General features: G+C 41.7%; 1 protein-coding gene across 2 annotated transcripts in view; it reads left to right on the top strand.

Annotated features, from left to right (window-relative positions):
- Positions 1-293: 293 nt before the first annotated feature.
- Positions 294-20,333, top strand: part of sec63 (SEC63 homolog, protein translocation regulator) — an 80,508-nt gene continuing 60,468 nt past the window's right edge. For both annotated transcript variants that reach the window (XM_067984988.1, XM_067984987.1), the window contains exon 1: positions 294-475. In XM_067984988.1, coding sequence (XP_067841089.1) covers positions 352-475 — 124 coding nt within the window. In that variant the 5' untranslated portion in view covers positions 294-351. The remainder of the gene's footprint in view (positions 476-20,333) is intronic.

Below are 20,333 nucleotides of genomic sequence, written 5' to 3'. Positions count from 1 at the left end.
CCGTTCGTATTACATTATATTAAACAATCCGATTACAATCATCAGCTCACACGCCAAATCTAAACTCACTCTCTTGCCATTCAACCGGGCAGAGAAGAAAAAAACAATGTCCCTCGACCACACCCGGCAACTTCCAACTTCTCTTCACAATTAAAACATGGGGCTCGAGCGGGCGAGCGAGCGGGCGGCGGGCGCGCGGCACCACGTGACCCTTGTCCCAGAGCGTGCTCGGCGCTGCGTCGCCGCCTCGCCCGCCGCCGCCGCCGCCGCTTGCTGCGCGTGCGCAGTGCCACGTCCGTGCTTGTGCTGAGCAGAGTGAGCGAGGCCCGGAGGAGCAGCAAGCAAGCAGCAATGGCCGGGCAGCAGTTCCAGTACGATGACAGCGGCAATACCTCTTTCTATTTCCTCACGTCGTTCGTGGGACTTCTCGTCATCCCAGCTACTTTTTACCTCTGGCCCAAAGATCAGAACGACGGTGAGTCCATCAGGAGGGAGCAGGAGGAGGGAGTGGGGGGGAGGTTTGTTCTTAAAATGAATAATAAAATGCAAACAGTTTTTTTTCTAACACACAGTGAGAGAGAGTCTCTCTCTCTCTCTCCTCCCCCTCCCCCTAGCCAGTCCCTGGACACTGGCACATGCTGCCTGCCTAACACATTCCGCGAGAGTTCCCAAAGCAAAGCCTATGTTGTGGGGCCTGCTCCGCTTCAGCGAAGGGGGGGGGGGGGGAAAGAGGAGGGAGGATTACAACGGCCCCCGCGGGGTGTTGATCCCACACGAAGTGCAATCTAAAAGTTTCTGGATGGATAATCTGTGGCTGTTGAGATTTCTGCTTCCGTTTTATGGGTGTATTTTTAAAATTAGATTTAGACCATAGTGTTGTAATTTTATTTATTTAAGCAGCGACTTGTTGTCTTATACAATGCAAATTTATTAACTCTTCATTTGGTTCCAAAGAGCTGCGAAATTATGTTTCTACTTTTTTTTTTGGGGGGGGGGGGGAGAATTGTGGTGTTACTCAACAAACCTTCCAGCCAGTTTTCATGGTCCCTGCTGCATTTGTGTTACTTTTTGCTACACCATATGTTTATTGTCCTGGAGTTTTAATGCACTTGAGCCTTTTCACAAAGTGGCGTTACATTCGCCTTTCTCTTGTTATCTCGGCTTAAACAGAAATCAAAACAATCGTTTTACATATTTAATTTGTATGGACACTGAAATAAGAGTTGCAAATGCTGGAAATTGGAAATCTGAAATAAAAATGGAAAATAATGGAAGTACACAGCGGGTTGGTCAGCATTTGTAAAGAGAAAAGACATGTTAACTGGTTTCCAGTTTGATGAAAGTTGCACCTGAAACATTAAGCTGACTTTTCTCTTTACAGATGCTGATGGACCTTCAGTGTTACTATAAATTTCCAGCAACTGATTCTAATGGACTGTGATGGCATTTGAAACTTATTTTAGGGCTTTAATGTGAGAAGCAAGTAAAGCTTATATGGGAATCAAAATACAGGCTACTGGTGGAGGCCATTTAGCTTTTGCATTTTTACATAGAATTTACAGCAAAGAAACAGGCCTTTCAGCCCAGCACAACTGTGCCGGAGTTTATGCTCCACGTGAGCCTCCTCCCACCCTACTTCATCTAACCCTATCTGCATATCCTTCTATTTAGTAATACTTTGTGGAGGACATCATTTTAATATGAAATATCAGATTTGATAGCTTTATGGTTGGCAAAATAATTACAAATTCAACATAGTCACTTGAATTTTTTTCATTTTCTAATTGTTTTGGGTTATTATTTGTCATATCAAGTAGCCAATGGTATTCAATCAATGATTGATTACACACACAAGTGATTTTTGCCATCAAATGACTTGTGTAGCAACTTTAATATGGTGAAATTCAGATCCAAACTTTATTTGGAAGAGAGGTTTGACCACTTACCTATCCCATCAAGGGAATGTATGAAGGGAACAGTACCAGGTTAAAATCTAGTGTTAAAATTATGATTTGTACATACACTGTTAAAGTTGCCTTCTGTAAGTGTTAGAGTATAAATAAATTGAATCTTCGTGATCCTTTTCTAACATTAGATCCAGGGATACAAATAATTTAGAAAAGTTCAACTGTCGATTCACTAAGTGCAGTGCTTGAAAAGTGATCCCATGCCCCCATTTCATTATGAATCCCATATCCCAATGTAATGTCTGCACAGACATACAGAACAATTTCACAGCTGGTTGAACTGTTGCCTCAAGTCAAAGCCAAGCTCATCTACACTTCTGTATGGTTATGAAGTGGTGAATGATGCATACTTAAAATATTTGTCTCGGTATAGGTATCATGAACCATCTTCCTCTCAGATTACCATGTATATTTTAACCTTTTTTTTGGCTTTAACTACATTGAAATTGACATATTGCTCTCAAGAACTAAAGCCACTAATAGGCCAATGTCACATACTGTATTGCTGTGGGGGGGATACTTCATAAGTTTTGAAATAATGCCTCAATTTTATAACTTGAATTAAACCCCGGGATTCTTATTGAAGTATCAGGGAGAGCTAGTACTGCCCTTAGTGGATCTGAAGCAACGTATGTCTTGGCAGATGAGTTTGACGAGTAATATCTTTTTGCTACATTGCATCAAAACTAGAATCGTTAAGCAACTATCTCCAGACCATTTTGTGAAGTGGTTTCAGAGTGTAAATATGCCATTGGTGTGCTTATCGTGTGTGAGTGGAATGATTTCTGTTCGTAGAATAAATTGTTATTTAGAATTCCATGAATCTCAATGTGCTTGAATTCAGTAGGAACTCAAAGTTATCAAACGTTCCTGCAAATTTCCTTATATCTAGGTTGGTTTGTTTTCCTCCTGTTTGTGTTGATTACCGTATATTCACACGGGCACAGGAATTGGAGCGGTGAGTTCTTGTTAACCTCTTAAAAGTAGAGCCTAATATCCAGTAATGTCACCTGTACACTGGGGCATAAGAACCCATTAGTTTCTTTATTAGGTGTTGGAAAACTTAAAATGCATTGGGGAATAATCAACCTCTCTTGGTTAGACAAATTGCATTGCAAATTTCTAGTCTACAACTAGTAGAAATAATTATTTTAAGAAGAGGACAGTCTGGGGATTGTGCTGCTCGTCCATCATTTAGATTTTTTTTAGACATTAACAGGAGCAAATATGGCCTGTTACATGCCCAAGTTGAGGAATGTCATAATATATATGCGACTGATCTTGGAGGATTATATTGCTTGGTGAGTGCAGTGCGTCACTGTTTCTGTGATCAACAGGTGACTGCTCTTGTCACAGGAGTTGACAAGAACCTGCATTTGTATAGCACTCTTCTAGAAGAATGTGTCAGGTGCTTTACAAGGCAGGGAGATGGTCATTGAAGAGGAGCAGAGATTAAGGGAAGGAAAATCGATGGCATGGTAAGAGATACGGGTTTTAATAGAAATAAGAAGTTAAAACCTGGAAATCTAAATCGAGAAGACCGGTTGACATTTCGGATAGGATCCTCCAGCACTTGAAACTGATAGATATTCATAGAACCCCCTTCCCTTTAATCTGATTCTGTTAATTTCATTGTTTATCTTCCAGTTTTCAGTTCTGTAGAGAGGTCCTTGCTGAAATGTAAACCTAACTTTTCTCTCCAGTTGTTGACTGACCTGTGTATTTCTAGTATTTTTATAATTTCAGATTTCCAGCATTTTCACTTTTTATTTTTACTAAAAACCATATCATCAATCCTTCCATTGGTGTTCCCTTCCCTTAATATCCTCTTTTCCTGTATGGGGTCTACCTCCGCACCTATTTACTCCTGATATTCACATTGTTAACCGGTGACCCCATGTGTTTTTGAATCCACTTTGCCTGGATCAGTTCTTTTCAATTCCTTCATAATCTTCAAAACTGCAATACAATCACATATTTTCCAAAAGTAACAGACCCAACTTCCTTAATCTTTTCTATCAACTTAAATTTCCTGTCGCTAGAATCATCTTTGTTCTTCTCTTCTTAGGAGCAACAGTATCCTTCTTAGGTGGCTAGAACTACACACGTTACTGCAGATGGGGTCTGTGTATTTCCGTGTACAGTAACAATGCAACCTTTTAGTTTATACTGTATCCTTCTGCCAATATAACCCAGTATTTCATTTACCATTTTTACTACAGCTAGGTATAATGCTGATCATTGCATAGATTCATTCACTATAAACCTTTGGCTCAGTGGTAGCACGCTTGCTTCTGAGTCAGAAGGTCGTGGGTTCAAGCCCCCACTCCGGAGATTTGAGCACAAAATCTAGACTGGCACTTCAGTACAGTACTGAAGGAGAGCTGCTCTGTCGGCGGTGCCATCCTTCAGATCAGATGTTAAACCGAGGCCCTGTCTGCTCTCTCAGGTGGATATAAAGGATCCAGTGGCATTATTCGAAGAAGAGCAGGGGAGTTCTCCGGACGCTTATTCCTGTGCTCAGCCAATATTCATGCATGCGCAGTTCTAGCAGGTGGATAGTGATTTAAAAACCCTGGTTGACTCTTCTCCCCCGCCCCCCGGCTAGCTGTTCATTGCATGAACTAGCTGAGCTATTGGGCGAACAACAGAACATGGACGTTTCTGAAGACAAGTTTAGTAATTGAAATCTCATAAATTATATTTCTCTTTAACCTCATTAAGTTTCTTGCTATCGTTTCACCTTTTGTTTATTTTGGGGCGGGATGTGGTGACAGAGCAAAAATCCAACTGTAGTCCTCAAAACAGCCAGCAAGTATCCAGAGAGTTGCAATTTAGAGGAAAATGATTAAATAGACACTGTTAATTTTTGTTGTGTAAAACGGTTTGTTAAAAGCCTCAGATGAATAAAAGTTTTCTCTTTTTCATAGCAGTGCTAATGACGAACACATCACTTCAGCTGTCTGCGAAAGTGGTAATCACATTGAGCAGAGATGATTACTTCTTGCTGATTTTGGTGCATGTAAAAATGAATGTTATAATGAGGCGATCTGAGCAGAAGGTCCTATCAGATCATTAGTGCACACAAATTAATTTGAGACCATTTATTTGGGCTGGTCACAATTGGTTCCATTACATCCGGTTGCCAGCTGTTGAATGTAATTCTGGAATTATTTGTTGTCATATACACATGTTTCTTGGGGATGTACCAACTGGTGTTGTTCTCTTCATTTCTTCCTCCTGCCCCCATCAACTATTATAAAATCATCTATTGTATCTGTTCCCATCATGAATTCAACTTTAAGGCATGGACTTCACCGCTCGTTGACAATGGGCCAGAATTTGCTGTTAGAATAATGGTGAGGCTAATGGCATTCACTGTTACTTATGCACAAATGCTACAGCAAATTCAGGTGAGGGTGGACATCCAAAAGTTGCTGTCTGAGATGTGCCGCTGTGCCATTAGCTTCGCGAAAGCGGCATCTCGCTGTCTGACTCACCATTGAAATGCATTGAACGGTGTGAAGTTGCTGTATTTTCGCGGTAGTTTCGAACTAAACTCGCCACAGAAAGTTAAGTCTTGTCCATTTCAGTTTAACAATGTGATAAGTGTTAATTACTGCCAGTCAACCTCTCTGGCACTGAAAATTAACTATTACAAGTGTGGAGTCTCATTCCTTCAGGTTTTAATTGTTGTTGGAGATTTTAAAAATGTAACATTTTCTAATCTATTTTTTTACTTTTCCTCTTTCTCTTAATCCAATCTTTCTTTTCCGTCTCTTTATTTCTCTTTCTATACCTGATTTGACATTGAATTCACCCACTCTAACTTACACTTCCTTTTCAGTTCTTGGTGCTGTTCATTTCGCAATCCATCAATCTGATTGGCAAAAGAGATACACAGTTGTTTCCCTGTTCACTCACGTCCCAGATGCCCTGTTTCCCTGCTGTGCTGTTATCAGCTCAAACTTCCAGCAACTTGCCTCGCAAAAATTTTAAAAACCTAAACATGCAAATTCAAGTCTTACTAATGGCAGACGCCGTTAGATGCCCTGCCACTGCAAATTATGGCCCACTGTATTCAAAATGGATGTGTTATTGGTCTTTAATATGCTAAATGTTGTTAATAATGTCGATGCAACTAGGTATTAAATGCTCAAAAAAACCCAAAATAGTGCGGATGCTAGAGATCTGAAATAAAAACAGAAAATGCTGAAAATACTCAGCAGGTCAGGCAGTATCTGTGGAAAGAAAAACTGAGTTAATGTTTCAGTTCGCTGACCTTTCATCAGAACAGGCTGCTCCCCCTTTTAGCGAAGCTGATGGACATTGTAGTAACTGTTCAAATTTGTTCACTGGGACTAAGAACAATGAGTACAAACTCGTTGAGTCTTGAGCACGATTAGAAGGAAGGTGGAATAGACAGCTGATGCTGTGTTCATTTTTAAAAAAAGTATAAATATCTGGTTACTATTGGATTTCAAGCCAAAATGATACAGCTTTGATTATCCAGCACTATGTGGAACGTTATGGCTACCGATGTTTTCAGTAACATATCCATAGAGATATGGGGAGGTATGAAATTTACATTCAGTCAGCGCCATGTCTATCCAGACTGAAAAATTTCCCAGGAATAATATATTGGAGTTTTCTTCCATATTTGGATCGCACCTGGGCTTCCAAATCTGGACTGTGTAACACCAGGATGAAGTACTGGTGGTTACAGATCTATCTTTGGTGATGGTAGCGGAACAGACTAAGGTGATGAATTAAGAGCAGCGCACAAGGAATGTATCACATAACACTGATGTCTTCTGGCTTGTGTCTTTTTATATAGGATATTGATACCAGTGCACTAAATAAGCCCAGTGACAATCTTTGCTATGAGTCCTGTTGGGATTGTCATCCATAAAATGTAAAATGAGAGGGTTGATGTAGATTATTGATATCCTGGAATTTTTCATTCGAATGTCGGGATTATTTTCCCTAGTCTGACTTTAGCTTTAGCTTTTTTCTATTTAGTTTGTTGGTTTCCTTTTAGCTTGGCCCACTTACAGCATAGTTTTTGGCTTTCTTTTACTCTCCCTCCTTCAGATGAACTCCCACATCTATGAAGTTTTAAACAGGTAAACCAAAGAACCATAATGTGTTGCTCTAGACTTTGCTTTTGGCATACGTCAGCACATGCAGACACAAAGACTATTGCAAGGCTCCAGTTTTTTAATGAAATTTATCCATCAACCAGACAGCATCTACTGCCCAGAACTAAAAAGCAGATGATCCAGAAATTTGTCCAGGAAACCGTTGTAAAAGAAGTTGATTTTTTTTAAACCAAGGATCTTGATTGCATACTAAAGAAGTTTTGTTGGTTTGCTATGGTGGCAGGCATTCCGTCTTGGTGTTTATCCTTCACATGAGCAGTAGTCCTAATCCCATGTGCCTGCCCTATTCCAATATCTCTCTAATGTCCTTTCCTTCAACCACCTATCTAGCCTATTCTTAACTGTTGACGTGATCTCTACTTCAATTACTAACTCTAGTAGTGCATTCCACAGCCTCACCAGTCTCTTTTTAAAAAAAAAATGTTTCTCCTGCTCTGTCCTAAATTGTACATTTAATCTTCTATCTATATCCCTTTGTCCTGGACCCCTCAATCACTCAAAACAGTCTGTTTTTATCTACTCTGTCCACTCCCTTTTGTAATCTTAATCTCCTTTGTTTTAACAAAAATAGTCACAATTTTTCAAGTCTTGCTTTGTATTTGTATTTCCTCACACCAGGCAGCATTCTCGTGAACCTGCGCTGTACCCACTCTCTTGCCTCAACGTCCTTCCTATGGTGTGGAGCCCAAAACTGCACATCATGCTCCAACTGTGGTCTAACTAAGGTTTTATATAGATTCATCATTATACCTCGACTTATATATTATATACGTCTTGCCATAAATCCAGTTTGCCATTAACATTCTTCATGGCCTTGAGGTGCAGTTTTCAATGACCGTCAACCTAAGCTCCAAATGCCTCTGCTCTTTCACACCACCCAGTCTTCTCTTTTCTCCCCCCCCCCCCCCCCCCATTCAAATATAATACATTTCAGTTTTAAAAAAATTAAAAGTTAGCATGTTACATTTACCGACATTGGATTCCATCTGTCACATTTTTGCCCATTCCACTATCTTATCAATATCCTTTTGTAGCTTCTTTTGGTCCTCCGAATTATTTGCTGTCTCTCTTATTTGGGCACTACTTCCTTTAGCCCTATTTCCCGATCATTGATGTACACAATGAACCAAACTTTTTTGGGACACCACTATCCACTTCTACCTTCTCTGAGAAACTGCCCTGAGCTTCTACTCTGTTTCCTCTTTTCTAACCAGTGTTTAATCCAGTTTGCTACCCTCCCCTAATTCCATACCCCTTAATCTTCTCCAATAGCCTCCTGTGTGGCATCTTGTTAAAGACTTTATGAAAGTCCATGTACACCACATCCATTGTATTACCCCATCCACCATACCTGTTACTGCAAAGATCTCTATCAGTTTTGCCGAGCACAAACTTCCTCTCTGAAATCCGTGTTGGTTGCTTCTAATTATTTTTTCTTCATCTAGATATTTAGTAATTTCGATTTTAATTTTGTATAATTTATTCTACCGACTGCTAATTGAATTATAATATGTGTATCTGTTGTTTAGAATAGGGTGGTGGAATTTAACTGAGCATCCTAGTCTTTATTGCTGATAGAGTTGAAGTAACAACAACTTGCATTTATAAAGCGCCTTTAACGTAGGAAACGTCCCAAGATGCTTCAAAGGAATGTAAGCAGACAAAAATTGAAACTCAGCCAAAGGAGATATTAGGATGGTTGACTAAAAACTTGGTCAAAGATAGGGCCTTAAAGAAGATGGATAGGCAGAGAGGCTTAGGGAAGGAATTCCGGAGCTTAGGGCTTAGACGGCTGAAGGCACAGCCGCCAGTGGCGGGACAAAGGAAGTGGGAACCCTTGCGGAAGCTTGCCTGGATGAGTAAGGGAAGTTAAGGTGGCTGAGGCAGCTGAACAGTCTTAGTGACAAAGAAGTCCATGAGCTCCTCACACTTGTTGGAGTTGAGGGTGGAGGGGGCAGAGAAGAGAGTTGGTAGTGGAGAAAAAGAAGCTGGGGGTTATCTTTGCATTCCAGGTTGATCCTGGAGTAATGCAGTGAGCAATATTTGCAGAGGAGAGCAGGGCTCGATAGTGTATGGGATGATCCAGCTAGATCTGGTGATGGATAGGTAAACCATTTGTGCTTGCGTTCAAGCAAGAAAAGACAATCTGAAATCATTAATGAATTTTGAGTGAAAGATGTACTTCAAAGTGCTAATGAAGACATCCACTGGGACTCTTAAATCAGCTGCAATCCCTATTCTGTCCAAGATTTGAACAAGAATCCATCACAGCAAAGACTACAATGAATCTTTTGAATCAGTATCTTTTGTTTGTGTTCATAGGCAATAAAAACTGAAATGTCAAACACTGGCCATAGTTAATGTGATAAAGTTTGAAGTGGCTATTAATGTAAGGCAGGAAAATGGATCAAATGCCCAGGTGCTGAAAATACACTCACCAAAGATAACACCAGTTCTTAGTCAGTGCTTCAAACAGCTTGGGGAAGGAAAAAGTGTCTTTTGAAGAAAATACTTCAAATTACTGTAGCTGGTTATGGTCCAACATGGCAATTAGTACAAAAGTTAGACAGAGGGAAAGACAGAGGAAGAGGGAGAGAGAAAGAGTGAGAACAAGAGTTGGAGCCAAACACACAGAAGACTAGGAGAGGCATAGTAATGGAGTGGGACAGTGTATGGGAAATGAGGAGAGAGTGACATAATGGCACAGATTTTGCGCTGAGTGGTGAATGAATGGTGCCTGTCGCTCATTAGATTTTGGACAGCAACTTGGTGTAATGGGGAGCCAAAAAAAGTGCAGCGTTCTCCAGTGGGCCTCTGTGAGCTGTGTGAACAGGGCAAGGAACGGTGTATCTTTTTAACCAATCAGATTAAAGAATCGTTAATGAGCAGCGCAGACACAGAACCAGGAAGTAAGTGTAAGTTAGAATAGTAAATTCAATGTAAAATCAGTTACAGAAAGCAAAATAGAGGGGGTAAGAAATATTGAAATAAAAGAGACAAAGTTTTTAAAAAATTAAAATTAAAACTTTTTTATAAATGTCCAACAATAATAAAAATATGAAGGAATGAGACTCTACAATTGTAAAAGTAAATTTTCAGTGCCAGGGAGGTTGTTTGGCAGTCATTAAGACTTACCACACTGTGAAAAAATGTTGGTAAGACTCAAAAAAAAAACTGGACGTACCTTTTTCTGGCAAAAATAACTTGTTTCAAGCTGAGCAGGAGAGGAACTTCGCGCCATTGCAGCCATTTGACCGGTGAGTCAGCCAGCGAGATCTCCTTCCCGTGAAGCTTCTGGATGAACAGGCATCTGGTAGAGGAACTTCCGCATTTAACTGCGCATGTGCGGTCGCCGGAAGCTCCTCTACCGTTTGCAGCAAATTAATGGTGAGCGCTATTAGGCTAGCCATTATTTTGAGAGCAAATTCCGGGCCAATGTTTTAAATTTTTATTCATGAGCAATGGCACAGGAGACCAACTAGTTTTCTTAAACATGTACATCAAACTTTTTTTTTGTAACACTGGTCAGGAAATTATATTTTCCAAGTTAAAACAGTGCCTCGCTTTTTTTTAAAAAAGCACTGGGAGTCAAAAGCAGTAAAAACTTCCCACTTTCGACATCACTTGTGACTTTTGGCCTGATATTCATATTCTAATGCCAATTAGTCTATGTGCATTCCTGTGCTAGGGATCAATAGGAATACTACAGTGCCCTCTTTTATGAGTGGAAGAAAATGCAAAGATGCTTGATTTCACAACTTTGAGGAAAGTATATATTATTTTTTGGAGGGGGGAGGGCAGTAGTGGACAGAAAAGTGGGTACGAAGAGGTGATCTACACAGATAAACATGGATCTGGTCTGCTTTGTATATTTTACGATTGTCGTTTCCTAGGCTTGTAGTTAGTGAAATAATTAAGAAACATGTGTTTTTCTCCCCTGTGCGGCATGTACTCTAGGTTATCTCTGTGACCTCGTGTCTTTCCTCCCCAGATTCTGCTTTGTTGCCAGCCAGTAGACGGTGCAGAAAAGAGACCAGCTTTGCTGGAATTTGTTAGTGCATTTTTTATTCTCTTTGTATTTAATTAGCAAACCACTTTCCTTAAGGGCATTTGCAAAACAATCTGACCTTCTGCTCATAAAAGGCACCATATAAATTCAAGTTCTGTAATTTATCCAGCAGAAATCTAAACTTGTGTGAACTTGTGACAGAGGATGTGAGTGTTTACTTTCTCACTTTTATTGAATACACCCAGTTTTTAAAAAGTAGGCACTAATTAATTTTCTAGGAATAGTGATTTGCTACTCGATTTCTTTTTGTTTAAAATCTGTCGTATATTTATTGAGATGGAACATCATAGTATCTTGTCTGCATGGATTAAATTCAGAGTGTTTGAAGTTCAGGCTCTTATTTGCTTTTACTTAATCAGAAAATAGTTTTATTCACAAAGTCTGTGTGTTTGATAACTGATCGGAGTTAAAGGATTGAATGTTAAGCTTGTGACCTGAGGGAATTATTGTAGACTTTGGACCATTCAGGCTTTTGGAATGAGGTTGAGATTTACATTGTTGCCTGAAAACTGCAGTAAAGCAATTGCCTTATATTTGTGAACTTAAATGTATCTTAAGAAATGCTTCAGGGAATAAGCACTGGTTGGAGATCCAAAGTACAGTGATATCTCAAGTGCGCTGATTACTCGACAGAAGTCAATGTGGAGATGCCCTTCAAAATTAAAAGCAGCAATTTTCGCATATAGTGGTTTTCAAGCTCACTAAAATACTTCAGTGAAAGCTTTTGTGTTCAGCTTTATGCAGGCAGTAAGGTCTGTTCCATGCTGACAATAGACTTCGGTGAGCATTAATCTTTGGTGAATGATGCCAACAGTGGAAAATTATGGAGATCATTTTGTCACAGTATGGGTGCACATCTTCAGCCTGTCCTAACTACTTTTTAAAATATTCATTCTTTAGGTATGGCCGTCGCTAGCAAGGCCTGCATTTATTGCCCATGTCTAGTTGTCCTCGAAGGTAATGGTGAGCCGCCTTCTTGAACCACTGCAGTCCAAGACGTTATATACTGTGCATGTGGGCTTCAGGAGAGCTGCACCATACCAGTTTCCTGGTGTAGTTATCTCCCTTTCGCATTTCCACTCTGAACCAGATAGAATTGGAGCAGTGGATCTGGTGGCTGTTCACAATCCCCATAAAAAATTAGTCTCTGCTGCCTCTAGAATAAGTCACATGGGGCCACTTATATTTTTAGCTGCACCCAACACTCAGAGAAACATATATATGCCTTTAGTTGCAGTTCTAGAATATAAAAGTGCCCTTCTGTAGCCATAGAATCATAGAAAGGTTACAGCACAGAAGGGGGCCATTCGGCCCTTCGAGTCCGTGCCGGCTCTTGCAAGAACAATCCAGCTAGTCCCACTCCCTCGTCCTATCCCCATAGTCCGGCAACTTTTTTCCTTTCAAGTACTTATCCAGTTCCCTTTTGAAGGCCATGATTGAATCTGCCTCCACCACCCCCTCGGGTAGTGCATTCCAGATCCTAACCACTCGCTGTGTAAAAAAGTTTCTCCTCATGTCACCTTTGGTTCTTTTGCTAATCACCGTAAATCTATGTCCTGTGGTTCTTGACCCTTCTGCCAATGGGAATAGTTTCTCTCTACTCTGTCTAGATCCTTCATGATGTGGAGATGCCGGTGATGGACTGGGGTTGACAATTGTAAACAATTTTACAACACCAAGTTATAGTCCAGCAATTTTATTTTAAATTCACAAGCTTTCGGAGGCTTCCTCCTTCCTCAGGTGAACGATGTGGAAATGAAATCCTTGAAAAAAAAATGAAATCCTCAAAAAAAAATGAAATCCTCGAAAAATGAAATCCTTTTTCAGGATTTCATTTCCACATCGTTCACCTGAGGAAGGAGGAAGCCTCCGAAAGCTTGTGAATTTAAAATAAAATTGCTGGACTATAACTTGGTGTTGTAAAATTGTTTACAATAGATCCTTCATGATTTTGAATACCTCTATCAAATCTCCATGCAACCATCTCTGTTCCAAGGAGAACAACCCCAGCTTCTCCAGTCTATCTACATAACTAAAGTCTCTCATCCCTGGAATCGTTTCAGTAAATCTCTTCTGCACCCTCTCTAAGCCCATCACACTCCTAAAGTGGGGTGTCCAGAATTGGACACAATACTCCAGCTGTGGCCGAACTAGTGTTTTATAAAGGTTCAACATGACTTCCTTGCATTTGTACTCTCTGCCTCTATTTATAAAGCCTAGGATCCCGTATGCTTTTATAACCGCTTTCTCAACCTGCCCTGCCACCTTTAACGATTTGTGTAGATATACCCCCAGATCTTTCTGTTCCTGTACCCCTTTTAGAATTGTGCCTTTTAGTAGGGACTCAATTCCCTTCTCCCAGTTTCTCCATCTCCGTCGCATCTGTTCTGACGATACCACCTTCCGCACCAGTGCTTCCGATATGTCTTTTTCCTCAACTGAGGATTCCCCTCCGCTGTAGTTGACAGGGCCCTCAACTGTGTCCGTCCCATTTCCTGCACTTCTGCCTTCACTCCTTCCCTTCCCTCCCAGAACCATGATACGGTCCCCCTGGTCCTCACCTTCCACCCCACCAGCCTCCACATTCAATGTATTGTCCGCCCCCATTTCCGCCACCTCCAGCGCGATCCCACCACCAAACACATCTTCCACCCCCTCAGCATTCCGAAGGGACAGCTCCTTCCGCAACACCCTAGAACGCTCTTCCATCACCCCCAACACCCGTTCTCCTCCCCACAGCATCTTCCCGTGCGAGCGCAGGAGATGCAACACCTGCCCCTGCACTTCCTCCCTTCCCACCATCCAGGGTCCCAATCACTGCTTCCAGGTGAAACAGCAGTTTACTTGTACTTCTTTCAATTTAGTATACTGTATCTGCTGCACACAATGCGGTCTCCTCTACATTGGGGAGACCAAACACAGACTGGGTGATCCCTTTGCTGATCAAGGACAGTTAGCATAGGTTTGTTAAGGGAAGGTTGTGTCTGACGAACTTGATTGAATTTTTTTGAGGAGGTAATAAGGAGGGTCGATGGGTAGTGAATTTGATGTAGTCTACATGGATTTTAGCAAGGCTTTTGATAAGGTCCCACATGGCAGACTGGTTAAAAAAGTAAGAGCCCATGGGATCCAAGGGAAAGTGGCAAGTTGGATCCAAAATTGGCTCAGTGGCAGGAAGCAAAGGATAATGGTCGGGTGTTTTTGTGACTGGAAGGATGTTTCCAGTGGGATTCCGCAGGGCTCAGTACTAGGTCCCTTGCTTTTTGTGGTATATATTAATGATTTGGACTTAAAATGTAGGGGGCATGATTAAGAAGTTTGCAGTTGATACAAAAATTGGCCGTGTGGTTGATGGTGAAAGCTGTAGACTGCAGGAAGATATCAATGGACTGGTCAGTTGGGCAGAAAAGTGCAAATGGAATTTAATCCAGAGAAGTGTGAGGTAATGTATTTGGGGAGGGCAAACAAGGCAAGGGAATACGCAATAAATGGAAGGATACTGAGAGGTGTAGAGGAAGTGAGGGACCTCGGAGTGCATGTCCACAGATCTCTGAAGGTAGCAGGACAGGTAGATAAAGTGGTTAAGAAGACATGGAGTACTTTCCTTTATTAGCTGAGGCATAGAATATAAGAGCAGGGAGGTTATGCTAGAACTGTATAAAACACTAGTTAGGCCACAGCTTGAGAACTGGGTTCAGAGGAAGTTTCCCCTGGCTGGGTGGTCCAGAACGAGGGGTCAGAGTCTCAGGATACGGGGTAGGACATTTAGGACTGAGAAGAGGAGAAATTTCTTCACTCAGGGTGGTGAACCTGTGAAATTCTCTACCACAGGTGGCTGTGGAGGCCAAGTCACTGAATATATTTAAGAAGGAGATGGATAGAGTTCTAAACACAGAAGGCATCAAGGGGTATGGGGAGAGAGCAGGAATATGTTATTGAGATTGAGGATCAGCCATGATCATATTGAATGCTGCAGGGCATTGCTGCAGGAGTTCCTCAGGGCAGTGTCCTAGGCCCAACCATCTTCAGCTGCTTCATCAATGACCTTCCCTCCATCATTGGGTCAGAAATGGGGATGTTCGCTGATGATTGCACAGTGTTCAGTTCCATTTGCAACCCCTCAAATAATGAAGCAGTCCGAGCTCACATGCAGCAAGACCTGGACAACATTTAGGCTTGGACTCATAAGTGACAAGTAACATTCGTGCCAGGCAATGACCATCTCCAACAAGAGAGAGTCTGACCATCTCCCCTTGACATTCAACGGCATTACTATTGCCATATCCCCCACCATCAACAACCTGGGGGTCACCATTGACCAGAAACTTAACTGGACCAGCCATATAAATACTGTGGCCACAAGAGCAGGCCAGAGGCTGGGTATTCTGCGGCGAGTGATTCACCTCCTGACTCCCCAAAGCCTTTCCACCATCTACAAGGCACAAGTCAGGAGTGTGATGGAATACTCTCCACGTGCCTGGATGAGTGCAGCTCCATCAACACTCAAGAAGCTCGACACCATCCAGGACAAAGCAGCCCGCTTGATTGGCACCCCATCCACCACCCTAAACATTCACTCCCTTCACTACCGGCGCACAGTGGCTGCAGTGTGTACCATGCACAGGATGCACTGCAGCAACTCGCCAAGGCTTCTTCAATCTCTACCACCTAGAAGGACAAGAGCAGCAGGTACATGGGAACAACCCCCCACCATCTGCACATTCCCCTCCAAGTCACACACCATCCTGACTTGGAAATATATTGCCGTTCCTTCATCGTTGCTGGGTCAAAATCCTGGAACTCCCTTCCTAACAGCATTGTGGGAGAACCTCCACCACGCGGACTGCAGCGGTTCAGGAAGGCGGCTCACCACCACCTTCTCGAGGGCAGTTAGGGATGGGCAATAAATGCTGGCCTTGCCAGCGACGCCCACATCCCATGAACGAATAAAAAAAAAAATGGTGGACCAGCCTCGAAGAGCCGAATGGCCCACTCCTGCTCCTATTTTCTATGTTTCTATGGTCACCACATTACAGGAAAGATGTGATTGCACCAGAGAGGATACAGAGGAGATTTACGAGGATGTTGCTAGGACTGGAGAATTTTAGCTATGAGGATAGATTGGGTAGGCTGGGGTTGTTTTCCTTGGAACAGAGGAGGCTGAGGGGTGATTTCATTGAGGTGTACAAAATTATGAGGGACTAGACGAGTGAATCGGAAGAACCTATTTCCCTTAGCAGAGAGGTCAATAATCAGGGGCATATATTTGAAGTGATTGGTAGAAGGATTAGAGGGGAGCTGATGAAAAATGTTTTCACCCAGAGGGTGGTGGGGTTCTGGAACTCACTGCCTGAAAGCATGGTAGAGGCAGAAGCCCTCAACTCATTTAAAAAGTACCTGGATGTGTAGCTGAAGTGCCATGACCTACGTGGCTATGGACCAAGTGCTGGAAAGTGGGATTCGACTAGGTGGCTCATTTTCGACCGGCACGGACACATGGGCTGAATGGCCTCCTTCTGTGCCGTAAATTTTCTATGATTTACAGCTACTCCTGATCAATCTTTTGTTTCTCAACCTGTCCATTTACCACCTTCCTTGTCTTGCATCATCATCCCTTTTATCATGTAATCACTCGTGCCCTCTACCCTATCACAGACCATCCTGTATGTTCTTTCCTCCTCTACCCTCCTCCGCCCCCCCCCCAACCTTTCCCTGGCTCTGTACTTGCTCAAAAATTTTAACTCTCTTAACATCTTCCACTTCTGGCGAAAGGTCTTCGACCTGAAACGTTAATTCTGTTTCTTTCTGCACAGATGCTGCCTGACTTGCTGAGTTTCTCCAACATTTTCTGTTTTTATCTCCCTTTAGTTTATATTGCCTCTCATTCTTCCTACCGAAATGTATCACCTTGGATTTTTCTGCGTTAAATTTCATCTGCCACGTGTCCGCCCATGCTACCAGCCTGTCTATATTCTCTTGAAGTCTATCACTATCCTCCTCACTGTTCACTACACTTCCAAGTTTGCGTAATCCACAAATCCACTTTGTGTAATCTGCAAATTTGTAAATTGTGCCCTGTACACCCAATTCCAAGTCATTAATATATATCAAGAAATGCAGTGGTCCTAGTACCAACCCCTGGGGAACACCACTGTACACCTCCCTCTAATCTGAAAAACAACCGTTCACCACTACTCTCTGTTTCCTCTCACTTTGCCAATTCTGCATCCATGCTGCTACTGCTCTTTTTATTCCATGGGCTTCAATCTTAATGACAAGCCTATTATGCGGCACTTTATCAAACGCCTTTTGAAAGTCCATATACACCACATCAACCGCATTGCCCTCATCTACCCTCTCTGTTACTTCATCAAAAAAACTCTATCAAGTTAATTAAACACGATTTGCCTTTAACAAATCCGTGCTGGCTTTCCCTAATCAGTCCGCACTTGTCCAAGTTAATTCTGTCCCGGTTTATTGTTTCTAAAAGTTACCCCACCACTGAGGTTAAACTGACTGGCTTTTATCCTTGCACTCTTTTTTTGAACAAGGTAGCCAGGCCAAAGTGCTTTTGTTAAGTGATAGTAAAAAAACTGGTTTGTTGACCTAGCACAAAGAGCAATAGAAAATAGTGTATTGTGAAATGGCCGAGCAGCAGGCATCTTGTTGCAGTGTTGACTACAAATTGGGTCATGATGTGGAGATGCCGGTGATGGACTGGGGTTGACAATTGTAAACAATTTTACAACACCAAGTTATAGTCCAGCAATTTTATTTTAAATTCACAAGCTTTCGGAGATTTTCTCCTTCCTCAGGCAAATGTTTCTTGTAAAATTGTTTACAAATTGGGTAGGTATTCCTGATGTGAGAAAACCCATTTGAAAGGAAGGAATTGATCAGCTCGTGATGGCTAGAAAGGCTAGACTGATCCCCATTAAAATCCTCATAGATGCTCCACGTATAATTAGCAAGGGAGAAAAGTGGGATGTACTTCTGAAATGTTTTCAATAAATGGTAATTTAAGAGCGCTTTATTTTGCCTGTTTACAACATCGCAGGTATAACAGCCAAAACAAATTCACAGAGGAAGCTTTAATCACTTTCTTGCCTTCGCTTAGGGAAATACACCATTGGGCCAGAATTTGCTGTCAAAATAACGTTGAAGCTAATATAGCTAATATATCACCGTTATTAATGTGCAAATGCTACAGCAACTGTAAGCGAGGGGCAGATGCGCAGTTAAATGCGGAAATCCAAAAGTTGCTGTCCGAGAAGCGCCACTTCGCCATTAGCTTTGTGAAAACGACATCTCGCTGTCTGCCTCACCATTGAAATGCATTGAGTGGCGTGAAGTTGTTGAATTTGAGCGGTAGATACGAACTAAACTCACCACAGAAAGTTAAGTCTTGTCCATTTCAGTCCAAGTACCCTTTTAACAATGTGCTGTGTTAATTACCGCCAGTCAACACCTCTGGCACTGAAAAATATCTATTACAAGTGTGGAGTCTCATTCCTTCAGGTTTTAATTGTTGTAGATTTAAAAAATGTAAAATTTAATTTTTTAAAACTTTTCCTTTGGATTAAGAGAAAGAGGAAAAAAAAATCATTCTTTCCCTCTTTATTTCTCTTTTTGTACCTGATTTGACATTGAATTCACCCACTCTAATTTACACTTCGGTCCTTGTGCTGTTAATTTCACAATCCTTCAATCTGATTGGTTAATGAGATACACAGTTGCCTGCCCTGTTCACTCAGGTCCCAGATGCTTGGTTTCCCTGCTGCGATGTTATCATCTTACACTTTCAACAACTTGCCAGGCAAAAAATTTAAAAACCTAAACGTGCAAGGGCAAGTTTAACTAATGGCAGATGCCGTTTGATGCCCTGCACCAGCAAATCATGGTCCAATATGATTTCACTTAACATCTGTAAAGGGCCAGTAGGATATATTACACACAGTCCCCTCATTTAAGTCATTGATATATATTGTAAACAGCTGAGGCCCAAGCACTGATCTTTGTGGCACTATAGGCCAGTTATCCTGACATCAGTATTGGGAAAATGCTAGAATCTATTAAGGATGTAGTAACAGGGCAATTAGAAAATCATAATATGATTAGTCAACAGGGTTTTATGAAAGGGAAATAATGTTTGATAAATCTATTAGTTTTTTGAGGATGTATCTAGCAGGGTAGATAAGGGGGCACCAGTGGATGTATATTTGGATTTTCAAAAGGCATTCAATAAGGTGCCACATAAGAGGTTGTTATACAAGATCAGGGCTTGTGGGATTGGGGTAATGTATTAGCATGGATTGAGGATTGTTTTCTGTCCGTTAACCAGAGAGTAGGGATAAACGGATAATTTTCGGGTTGGCAGGTTGTAACTGGTGGGGTGCCGCAAGGATCAGTGCTTGGACTTCAGCGGTTTACAAAATATATCAATGACTTAGATGAGGGGACCAAGTATAATGTATCCAAGTTTGCTGACAATACAAAGCTAGGTGGGAAAGTAAGCTGTGAGGAGGATAAAAAGAGGCTGCAAATGGCAGGTTAAGTGAGTGGGCAAGAAGGTGGCAGATGGAATATAATGTGGGGTAATGTGAAATTATCCACCTTTGTATGAAGAATAGAAAAGCAGAATATTTTTTTTTAAAGGTGAGAGACTAAGAAATATTGGTATTCAGAAGGATTTGGGTGTCCTTGTACACACATCACAGAAAGTTAACATTCAGGTTCTGCAAGCAATTAGGAAGGCAAATGGTATGTTAGTCTTTATTGCAGGGTGGTTGGAGTATAAGGAGGTCTTGCTGCAATTATATAGGGCTCTGGTGAGACCACACCTGGAGTACCGTGTACAGTTTGGGTAGTCTTATCTAAGGAAGGATATACTTGCCTTAGAGGGGGTGCAACAAAGGTTCACTAGATTGATTCCTGGGATGAGAGGGTTGTCCTATGAGGAGAAATTGAGTGGAATGGGCCCATATTCTCTGGAGTTTTGAAGAATGAGAGGCGATCTCATTGAAACATGTAAGATTCTTAGGGGGCTTGACAGGGTAGATGCTGAGAGGCTGTTTCCCTTGGCTGGAAAATGTAGAACTAGGGGTCATAGTCTCAAGATACCATTTAGGACCGAGA

The sequence above is a fragment of the Heptranchias perlo genome, chromosome 5 (genome assembly GCF_035084215.1).
Source record: "Heptranchias perlo isolate sHepPer1 chromosome 5, sHepPer1.hap1, whole genome shotgun sequence".
In the NCBI taxonomy this organism is placed as follows: Eukaryota; Metazoa; Chordata; class Chondrichthyes; order Hexanchiformes; family Hexanchidae; genus Heptranchias; species Heptranchias perlo.
The sequence above is the reverse complement of the archived record's forward strand: the minus strand, read 5'-3'. Positions and strand labels throughout refer to the sequence as shown.